We start from the raw sequence: 11,607 nt of genomic DNA on the forward strand, positions 1-11,607 counted from the left end.
CCTCTGCCTTGGTTACCTAATTCCCACCATCTTTATAAGGGGCCTGAAGCCAGGCTTTGTTGCTTGTCTGACACCTTGGAGAACTGTGGTTACCCTTTCCAGGTGGCAGCCTGGAATCCATCCACCTCACCTGACTCTGAGTACTGCCCTTGCCTTGAGGCTCACACGGAAGCACCCCTTCTCCAGAGGATCTCCTGGATAAGGTTGCTGAATCAGATCACCCACCACCCCGGTAGCCTGTCGCCTCTGCCTACCCATACCAAAGGCTCACAAGGAAGCACTCCTGCTCCAGGGGACCTCATGGGTTAGAGCACCTGCTTAGAGCACCCAGAACCCCAGCATTCTGCACCCTCTGCTACCCACAGGGCTGGTGAGCCTTGTGATCCCATCTACTTAAGTATTCACTTTCTTCCAGACCTGGATACCTGTATCTCACTTATCCAAAAACTGAACCCATGATTCTGAACTGAGGCAAGAACCCAGGCGAGCTCCTAGGAGGGAGATGCTATCACCCTTTGGGGGATGTGCTTTTAGTTCCATGGAGTGTGACCTTTACCTCCCTGAGCCAGCCTGGGGACCCCTGGTTCAGTCATACTCACCAGGAAAGGACTGACTCCCTCATGCATGCACTCAGCAGGCCGGCCGGCATTCCCTCCACCATGCCGGGGGTACTTGCAGGAGGAAGCTATGACAGAGGAAGGAGATCCACATGTGTCACAGCTGATCCATGTGTTGATGCCTCCCACACCCTCCCCAGTGCTGCTCAGGGTCTCACTGACGCTCCAGAGGACACGACTCTCAACCCCAAATGACAAGGTGTTACCTCTAACACATCCTTGCTCCCTACCACAACTCCTCCTGGGTTTCCAGGTCCAGCTCCAGTGTTACCCACAGAGTGTCTCTCCTAGACATCTACCCACAGGATACACTTCTCCTTCAACTCCTACGGCACCCACCACCCATCCCCTTCACCCACCTGCCACCTCCAGGAACAGTAAAGAGGGCTTGTACTGACTTGTGCACATCGCTTTCATTTCATTGTGTACATAAATGTGAGCTGTGAACAGCAAACCTGTTTTATATATGTCTCTATCATTTCAATTTCACAGCACAAGGGCCTTGCTCAAATTGCTGAAACACTGAAAAGACTGCAAAGACTTCTAACCCAGGATCCAGGACCTCAGGGTGAGGTTCACCTTTGCCACTTCTGACTTGCAACCCTGAATAAGCCTAAGTACCACGGGCCTCATATAAAACAGAGAAAACAAGGCTTTGCCCCACCAAACTCCCTCATAACAGGAAGAACAAACAAAGGCTTTGCAAGATGTAAGAATGGATGCAAAAGGAAAGGAGTTACTATTGATCTATTTCTTTTTCATTGAGGAGAGGAGGTTATATGCAGATATAAAATACTCTCAGTGGAAAACAAATGACAAAAAAATCTAGGTATTTCAAATACAAGTTTAGACTTCAAACAAAGAGATCCAAATATAGGTTGAAAAATATTTTGAAGATCTCGTTTTGTTTCAACTGTGAGTCCACGCTGGTTTGGCTCTAGTTTGGACTGATCTCCTCAATTTCTATTTTAAGTCTTTGCTTTGATTTACACATACATACACGATTATTTAGAATTCCAAACCCATAATATGCTGTACTGCAACGAAGAATGTTCTGTCTCCCTTAGTAGAGGCCGAGTCTGCCACAGTCTTGCCACTGTGGGTGTCTACTAACAAGCCTCCAGTGCTGGGGGACACAGCGGTCTCAAGGTCCAGACAGGAGATGAACTTGACTATCAGTGACCTGAGTGGCTCCCAAGTCTCCCTTGGCCATGGGAGACCAAGGACTAGCTAACCACTGAGAACCCGGTGCCACCTCCCCTCTCCCTCTATTTCTCGGTGAGGGCTCATACTGACCTTGGCAACATCGGCTGTTGTCTATTGCAGGAAGGGTATTCCACCTGGGGATGGCAGCGTCAATGGACCACCTGCTGCTTTCACTGACTGAAGGTCTCTGCTGAGGGCTGCCCCACTGACATGCTTCTGCCTGACTTGCCTTGGGCAGGGGAAGGGAGCCAATGGGCCTGGGAGTGGCCATGGCCGTGGCACAGAGGTTCTTGTCTAACGTGACTGTCCTAGGGATCTGGTGCGCTGAGAGTGGGATGGCCAGAACACCACTATTGTTCACCAGGTGGTCCCCAAACTCCTGGCACAGGGTGCTTCTGGGTGCCTTGAAGGGGTACACACCCTCATTATCTGCCTCAGAGCCTGTGAGGCTGCCTCTGGTGTGGCCATGGGAGGCCAGGCTCCAGGGGGTTCTGCAGGTGCTGCCTCTGAATTCTGTATTGTGCTGGCTCGGCTTGGAAAGGCTATGGAAGCCATGGATGTGACCGCTGACTCCATCGACACTGTATTCACAGTGCTGGGCAAGATTCTGCACAGCTGTGCTTCTCCTCAAGGGGAATGGGGCCCTGGAGCCCTGCGAGAAGCTGGCACTCCTAAGACAGAGAAAGAAGGGAAGGGGCAGGGGTGAGAGGAGGCCAGGACTGCCCCAGGGAGGCAGGCGGGGAAGTTCACAGCCCCATGTAGTGAGATGGTATGGAGAAAACACAGGAAGAGGAATTGGGCAGACCTGAGGTTTGTCTAGTTTGGGAGTTCACTACCTTGTGGCCTTGAGCATCTTCCCTTTCTTAATTAGTGTCTCCGTCTATAAAATAGTGATTAAAAACTCACTTTGCAGATTGCTTAGAAATCAGACTCTATTATATCTAGAGCTGGTATATCTATATCTGGGCTGTGATTAGCAGGGTGATCAGTTTCACCCCCACAAAACAGACAGCAGCAAGCCAGGTACACTGACTATTGGTTCCCTGCTGTGAGCATTCCAGAATGTGCATGTCTGAATGCCCCGGCTGAGAAATGGTGGGGAGAGCTTTGAAGTGGGTGGCAGGAAGCAGCAAGCAAGTCATCTCATCTCTGAGTCTCAGTGTTCCCCTGTAAAGTAAACCAGCAGCTCATGGGTGTCAATGTGGTTAAGTTATAAAAAGCTATTCAGAAGTAAGCAACAGATTCATCTTCTACCAGGTATTACGGTGGTTAGAGAGGCAAATAGAGGGAAAAGTTTCTCTCCCCAGAAACCTAAACATCTAAAGAAAAAATGGTTTCCTGTTTGGCAACTACATTTGGGATGGAAAAAGGTCTGAAGCCAGGCACAGTGGCTCACACCTGTAATCTCAGCACTTTAGGAAGCCCAAACAGGCAGGTGGCTTGAGTTCAAGAGTTCGAGACCAGCCTGGATAGCATGGTAAAAATCTCTCTCTTCAAAAAAACAAACAAAAAAAAAATTAGCCGGGCATGGTGATATGCACCTGAAGTCCCAGTTACTTGGCTGGGAGGCTGAGGTAGGAGGATGGTTTGAGCCCAGGAGGCAGAGGCTGCAGTGAGCTGAGATCATGCTATCGCACTCTAGCTTGGGCAACAGATCCAGACCCTACCTCAGAAAAAGAAAAAAGTTTTGAATTATTAAAATGTAGGTTTTGGGAGATAAGGCAAGTAGTAAAAAGAGAATCAATGAATGAGAAGGGAGCTGTGTCATGTTCCAACGCTGCCACTGATAAGCTCTGTGTGCCTTCCTGATTGCCCCAGACATGACCCGGAAATCACAGTGATTTCCAAGTGTCCATCTGGCTCTGCAGCTCTACAGCCTTCGGCTTTATGAGAGTGGTTTGGAACTGGGTTCTATGTTCTGTGTGGGTGCTCTGGGAAACTGGAGGATGTAGTTTTGAGCAAGTATGGATCTAGGTCTTCTTCCCTATCTTTTATATTATTATTCCTCCTAGGATTTAATGTAGGGAAAAAAGTAAGACTGGATCCTTATAGCAGTGGTTCTCAGCCTCTTCATGGCCACAGGCATCTTTAAAAAGCTGAGCAAAAGCTCTTGGGGTATCTCCCCAAAATGAGGCATATCTCACACACATGCACATTTGCAAGCTGTTTCTAGGGGTCATAGCCCTCTGAGACCAATTCGTGGAACTGCCTCACTGGTGTGCTCTCAGCCTATGAAGCGCTTTCCCTTAGGGACGTGGCCAAAGCTGGCCCAGAAGCTTAGAAAAATGAAGGGAAGCAGGTGTTCAGACCAGGCTACCTCCTCTGTGAACATGGGCCACCAAGCTTCACACCCTTCCTCCCTGGGCCTCTGCATTCCTTCTCCCTTTCTATTCCTCTCCACACACAAGACCAAGCCAACAGCATGGGCCTCCATAACTGAACACGTGTCTCTAAAGCATGCTGTGCTTCACCAGCAGACACGAGAGTGGAGGAAGACGCAGGATCCTCATGTTCATATTTGTCTTTGGTGCCTTTCACTTGGTCTTTTGGAGTTTCCAGCTCTCTGGTAGATATGCCACCTGGATTTGCTCCTGTGATGTTGGCTCATGCCTCACTTTCCATCTAGGCCAGGCACAGCAGACACAGATGCCACCTGCCCTGCAGGACAGGCGTCGCAGCAGTGGAGGAGGTGTCATGAACGCACACGACCGCAATCAGATGGGATGAGCACACGGCTACCGACAGATCTGGATGAGCCCTCCCTGGTGGTGGTCAAGACCACCAGGAAAGCCTTCTGCAAAGCCTTCCATCTGAGTGAGCCCAGAAGAATCAGCAGCAGCTGGCCAGACAAAAGTTGAGACAAGGGAAAAGCTGTTCCACTTGGAAACAGCAAGATGCAGAACGCAGCCTGGCCGTTCAAGGGGCTGCAATCTGCTCAGGCTGAGAGATGACAGTGGAGGGGCCAGGCCAGCACTGAAGGGATCAGGAGCTTCGGAAAGACGTCAAGGTGGGGATGGAGTGTGGGAAAGCACCTCAGGTGTCCTGCGGTAATCTCACACATATTCAGAATAAGCCCATCATCTTCCTCCTGAAATCTACCTCTCCTGATTGTTCTGTCTTACGATTGGCACCAGCCTCTCAAACCCAAAACATTGGAGTTACCCACACTCTCATTCACTCACCGGTCAGCCTTAGTGAGCCCACCCCACTCATTTCCTCCTGATCCTTCTTCTGGACCACAAAAGGTCTCATAACAAGTCTTCCTCACATCTTCCCAGGGCCTCTCCAGTCCTCTGCATCCTGCTATTTACCTTCCTAACCTCCCAGCTTGAACATCTTCACCACTGTCACAGAGACTTTAGGACGAAGTCCAAACTCCCAGCTTTACTCCATTCCATCTCTCCAGTCTTTTCTCCCTAGTTACACTTCCCACCTAGGATCCACTCAAACCAGACGTTACTGTGTCCCCAGCGTGCTCCTCAGTGACACTTCTGGGCTTTGTCCTGTTGTCAGCTGTCCCTGGATGGCTTTTGAGGTCCCTCTGGCAAGCTCCTACTCCATTTATCCTTCAAACTCAGCTCAAAAGGCACATTTTTAAAAGCCTCTCTTATATCCTCTTCCTCCAAGCGTAACCACTCACCTGCATAACTGTTCTTGGAGTAGCAGCAAATTGCTATCTGCATCACACTCCATTGTTACTTATCTCCTCCACCAGACTATGATTTCCCTGAGGAAGGAAACCCTGTCTTACTCATCTTTCTTTCCTCAGCACCCAGGTTAGTGCTTGTCACACAGTAAACAATGAATAAATGTTTGCTGAAGGAAGAAGCCAATGAATGCAAAAGTAAATAAAGAAAAGTGGGGTGTTGCCATCCTTTTTCCTGAGCTTGGCCCAAACACTTTGAACCAGCAGATCCAAACTCTTTCGCCTTAAAACCCACTTTCTTATGTCCCAACATCTGCCTGCCCAGGTCCTTTACTCCAGCTCAGATACTTCTCAACCCTGAGCATGTCCCACATGGTCTAAACCCCATCCCTGGGTTTGTATGCCTCATCTTGCCTTGGAATGCTTCTCTGATGCATCAAAATGTTCCACCAAGTCCAAAAGACTTTCCATCTACAAAAGAATTACTGGTCCCTAATTCTCCCTCCCATTTTAAGCACACCCTCCTCTGTGCCCCCATAGCACCTGGGCTCCCATCAGGATATGCACTCGCTCTGTCTTGTGTGTGTTACCAGTGTATGAGTCTCCCCAATCCCAGCAGACCCTGTGCTCTTCCTCCCTGTTCCCACAGCACCTGGGCTACCATCAGAACATGGATTTGTCTTGTGTTGCTCTGTCTTGTGTTGGTTTCTGGGTCTGTCTCTCTCTACTCCTAGCCAACCATGTCCTCCAAGACAGCAGAGGGCCACATCCTGTCCCCTGGAATTATGCCTGGCTTATGGTAGATGACACTGATGCATTTTGAGCAGGACTAATCATCACTTCAGGCATCAGGTAAAAGGTAATCAAGTGAAGCCAACATGCCCGAAATTACCTACCCAAAGAACAGGAGCACTGTGCCAGCACCCAGGGCTCTGGACACCCTGCTCAATCCCTGCTGCAGTGTGCTCCCCTTGGGCAAGAATCAGAAGGAGAACTCTGAGGACTCAGAGGTCCTGGGGACTCCATTACTGACATGCACACCCATGTGAGGCCAATGTTACTATGATGTCCTGCATTGCTTCTGTTGGATGGATACCTGGGAGCAGTGGATTTGGAGAGAGGCTTCTCTTCCAGGACTGCAGGCTGACAGAAGCCGCATAAAACAGGTAAGACCCTGTGTCAGGCACATGACATGTGATGCCACTTTAATTCTTCCTAATAGGTCTGAAAGACACCTGTTACCCCTGCGTAGCAGATAAGGAAGGCAGTATATGGCCAAGTTGGTACAGGGAGACACTAAAGCACAAGTGCACAGGGTGCTTCCTGGAGTCAGCAAGCACTTTGGGAGGAAACACTCACTCCAGCCAGCAGCACACTGCACCTGCCCTCCTGTCCTAGGCTTCTGGCTGCACAGAGGCTGTGGCATGTGGGGCTGTCACACCACCTCCTGCATATTCTTTGGTGTCAATATCAACCCAGAGCTCTCCCCTGACTTTTAAAAATGGTTTCCTAGTTTTTGTAGCCACTTCCTTTTGCTCTTGGTCACTACATTTAAATAAATAAATAAACACTGTAAAAATCTAAATGATGGGTGGCTGCTAAGATGGCCAAATAGGAACAGCTCTGGTCTGCAACTCTCAGCAAGATCAACGCAGAAGGCGGGTGATTTCCGCATTTCCAACTGAAATACCCGACTCATCTCACTGGGACTGGTTAGAGAGTGGGTACAGCCCACAGAGGGTTAGCCAAAGCAGGGTGGGGCATCACTTCACCAGAGAAGCTCAAAGGGTTGGGGAATCCCTCTCCTTAGCCCAGGGAAGATGACAGGGACTATGCTGTGAGGAATGGTACATTCTGGCCCAGATACTACACTTTTCCCATGGTCTTCACAACCCACAGACCAGGAGATTCCCTCGGGTGCCTACACAACCAGGGCCCTGGGTTTCAAGCACAAAACTGGGCAGCCATTTGGGCAGACTCCGAGCTAGCTGCAGGAGTTTTTTCTACACCCCAGTGGTGCCTGGAATGCCAGAGAGACAGAACTATTCACTCCCCTGAAAATGGGGCTAAAAGCCAGGGAGCCAAGTGGTTTAGCTCAGCAGATCCCACTCCCATGGAGACCAGCAAGCTAACATCCACTGGCTTGAAATTCTCACTGCCAGCACAGGAGTCTGAAGTCAACCTGGGATACTCAAGTTTGGTTGGGGAAGGGGCATCCACTATTACTGAGGCATAAGTAGGTGGTTTTCCCCTCACAGTGTAAACAAAGCCTTCAGAAGTTCGAACTGGGCAAAGCCCACCATAGCTCGGCAAAGCCACTGTGGCCAGACTGCCTCTCTAGATTCTTCCTCTCTGGGTAGGACATCTCTGAAAGAAAGGCAGCAGCCCCAGTCAGGGGCTTATAGATAAAACGCCCGTCTGCCTCGAACAGAGCACCTGGGGGAAGAGGCAGCTGTGGGTGCAGTTTCAGCAGACTTAAACATTCTGCCTGTGGCTCTGAAGAAAGCAGCATGTCTCCCAGTACAGCTCCCGAGCCCTGCTAAGGGACAGACTGCCTCCTCAAGTGGGTCCCTGTCCCCTGTCCCTCCTGACTGGAGACACCTCCCAGCAGGGGTCAACAGACACCTCATACAGGAGAGCTCCAGCTGGCATCTGGCAGGTGCCCCTCTGAGACGAAACTTCCAGAGCAAGGAACAGACATCAATCTTTGCTGTTCCGCAGTCTCCGCTTGTGATAACCAGGCGAACACAGGGTCTGGAGTGGACCTCCAGCAAACTCCAGTAGAGCTGTAGCAGAGGGGCCTGACTGTTAGAAGGAAAACTAACAAACAGAAAGGAATAGCATCAACAAAAAAAATCCACACAAAAACCCCATCTGAAGATCACCAACATCAAAGATCAAAGGTAGACAAATCAACGAAGATGAGGAAAAAATAGTGCAAAAAGGCTGAAAAACCAGAACACCTCTTCTCCTCCAAAGGATCACAACTCCTCGCCAGAAAGGGAGCAAAACTGCACCGAGAATGAGTTTGATGAACGGACAGAAGTAGGCTTCAAAAGGTGGGTAATAACTCCTCTGAACTAAAGGAGCATGTTCCAACCCAAAGCAACGAAGCTAAGAACCTTGATAAAAGGTTACAGGAATTGATAACTAGAATAACCAGTTCAGAGAAGAAAATAAATGACCTGATGGGGCTGAAAAACACAGCATGAGAACTTCATGAAAAATACACAAGTATCAATAGCCAAATCCATCAGGCAGAAGAAAGGATATCAGAGATTGAAGATCAACTTAATGAAATAAGCATGAAGATGAGATTAGAGAAAAAAGAATTAAAAGAAATAAGCACAGCCTCAAAGAAATATGGGACTACATGAAAAGACCAAGCTATGTTTGATTGGTGTACATGAAAATGACAGAGAAAATGGAACCAAGTTGGAAAACACTCTTCAGGATACTATCTGGGAGAATTTCCCCAACATAACAAGACAAGCCAACATTCAAATTCAGGAAATACAGAGAACATCACCAAGATACTCCTCGAGAAGAGCAACACCAAGACACATAATTGTCAGATTCAGCAAGGTTGAAATGAAGGAAAAAATGCTAAGAGCAGCTAGAGAGGAAAGTTGGGTTACCCACAAAGGGAAGACCATCAGACTAAGAGCAGATCTCTCTGCATAAACCCACAACCCAGAAGAGAGAAGGGGCCAATATTCAACATGCTTAAAGAAAAGAATTTTCAACTCAGAATTTCATATGCAGCCAAACAAAGCTTCATAAGTGAAGGAGAAATAAATTTCTTTACAGACAAGCAAATGCTGAGAGATTTTGTCACCACCATGCCTGCCTTACAAGAGCTCCTGAAGGAAACACTAAATATGGAAAGGAAAAATCAGTACCAGCCACTGCAAAAACATACCAAAATGTAGAGACCATCAACTCTATGAAGAAACTGCATCAACTAACAGGCAAAATAACCAGCTAGCATCATAATAACAAGATTAAATTCACACATAACAATATTAACCTTAAATGTAAATGGGCTAAACGCCCCAATTAAAAGACACAGACTGGCAAATTGGATAAAGAGTCAAGACCCATCAATGTGCTGTATTCAGGAGACCCATCTCACATGCAAAGACACAGATAGGCTCAAAATAATAGGATGAAGGAAGATTTACCAAGCAAATGGAAAGCAAAAAAAGCAGGGGTTGCAATCCTAGCCTCTGATAAAACACACTTTAAACCAAGAAAAATCAAAAAAGACAAAGAGGGCATTACATAATGGTAAAGGGATCAATTCAACTAGAAGAGCTAACTATCCTAAATATATATGCACCCAATACAGGCACACCCAGATTCATAAAGCAAGTTCTTCTAGACCTACAGAGAGACTTAGACTCTGACACAGTAACAGTGGGAGACTTTAACACCTCACTGTCAATATTAGATCGATGAGACAGAAAATTAACAAGGATATTCAGGACTGGAACTCAGTTCTGGAACAAGCATACCTAATAGACATCTACAGAACTCTCCACCCCAAATCAATAGAATATACCTTCTTCTCAGCACCACATAGCACTCACTTATTCTAAAATTGACCACATAATTGGAAGTAAAACACTCTTCAGCAAATACAAATGAATGGAAATCATAACAAACAGGCTCACAGACCATACTGCAATCAAATTAGAACTCAGGATTAAGAAACTCACTCAAAAACGCACAACTACATGGAAACTGAACAACCTGCTCCTGAATTTATTTACTGGGTAAATAACGAAAATAAGGCAGAAATAAGTAAGTTCTTTGAAACCAATGAGAACAAAGACACAACGTACCACAATCTCTGGGACACAGCTAAAGCAATGTTCAGAGGGAAATTTATAGCACTAAATGCCCACAAGAGAAAGCTGGAAAGATCTAAAATTGACACCCTAACATCTAGAGAAGGAAGTGCAAACAAATTCAAAAGCTAGCAGAAGACAAGAAATAACTAAGATCAGAGCAGAGCTGAAGGATATAGAGACACAAAAAGCCTTTCAAAAAATTGATGAATCTAGGAACTGGTTTTTGGAAAAGATTAACAAATTAGATAGACCTCTAGCCAGACTAATAAAGAAGAAAAGAGAGAAGAATCAAACAGACACAATAAAAAAATGATAAAGGGGATAACACCAGTGATCCCACGGAAATACAAACTACCATCAAAGAATACTATAAACACCTCTAAGCAAATAAACTAGAAAATCTAGAAGAAATAGGCAAATTCCTGGACACATACACCATCCCAAGACTAAACCAGAAAAAGTAAAATCCCTGAAGAGACTAATAACAAGTTCTGAAATTGAGACAGTAATTAAACACTACCAACCAAAAAGAGCCCAGGACCAGATGGATTCACAGCCGAATTCTAGCACAGGCACAAAGAGGAGCTGATATCATTCCTTCTGAAACTATTCCAAAAAATTGAAAAAGATGGACTACTCCCTAACTCATTTTTTGAGGCCAGCATCATCCTGACACCAAAATCTGGCAAAGACACACAAAGAAATAAAATTTCAGTTCAATATCCCTAATGAAGATTGATGCGAAAATCTACAATAAAATACTGGCATATTGAACTTAGCAGCACACTAAAAAGCTTATCCACCCTGATCAAGCCGGCTTCATTCCTGGGATGCAAGGCTGGTTCAACATATGCAAATCAATAAATGTAATCCATCACATGAACAGAACCAATGACAAAAACCGCATGATTATCTCAATAGATGCAGAAAAGGCCTTCGATAAAATTCAACACCGTTTCGTGCTAAAAACTCTCAATAAACTAGGTATTGATGGAACAGATCTCAAAATAATAAGAGCTATTTATGACAAATCCACAGCCAATATCATATTAAATGGGCAAAAGCTGGAAGCATTCCCTTTGAAAACTGGCACAAGACACGGAAGCCCTCTCACCACTCCTACTCAACATAGTATTGGAAGCTGTGGCCAGGGCAATCAGGCAAGAGAAAGAAATAAAGGGTATTCAATTAGGAAGAGAGGAAGTCAAGTTGTCTCTGTTTGCAGATAACATGATTGTATATTTAGAAAATCCCATCGTCTCAGTCCAAAATCTCCTTAAGC

At 46.5% G+C, this 11,607-nt stretch overlaps 1 protein-coding gene across 1 annotated transcript in view; it reads right to left on the reverse strand.

The window, feature by feature from the left end:
• GAB4 (GRB2-associated binding protein family, member 4) overlaps positions 1-11,607 on the reverse strand; it is a 56,264-nt gene that overhangs the window by 6,361 nt on the left and 38,296 nt on the right. The window contains exons 6-7 of the mRNA XM_011975866.1: positions 2,244-2,494; positions 600-685 (exon numbers count right to left, since the gene is read on the reverse strand). Coding sequence (XP_011831256.1) covers positions 600-685; positions 2,244-2,494 — 337 coding nt within the window. The remainder of the gene's footprint in view (positions 1-599; positions 686-2,243; positions 2,495-11,607) is intronic.

Source organism: Mandrillus leucophaeus, unplaced genomic scaffold (genome assembly GCF_000951045.1).
Source record: "Mandrillus leucophaeus isolate KB7577 unplaced genomic scaffold, Mleu.le_1.0 Scaffold1011, whole genome shotgun sequence".
In the NCBI taxonomy this organism is placed as follows: Eukaryota; Metazoa; Chordata; class Mammalia; order Primates; family Cercopithecidae; genus Mandrillus; species Mandrillus leucophaeus.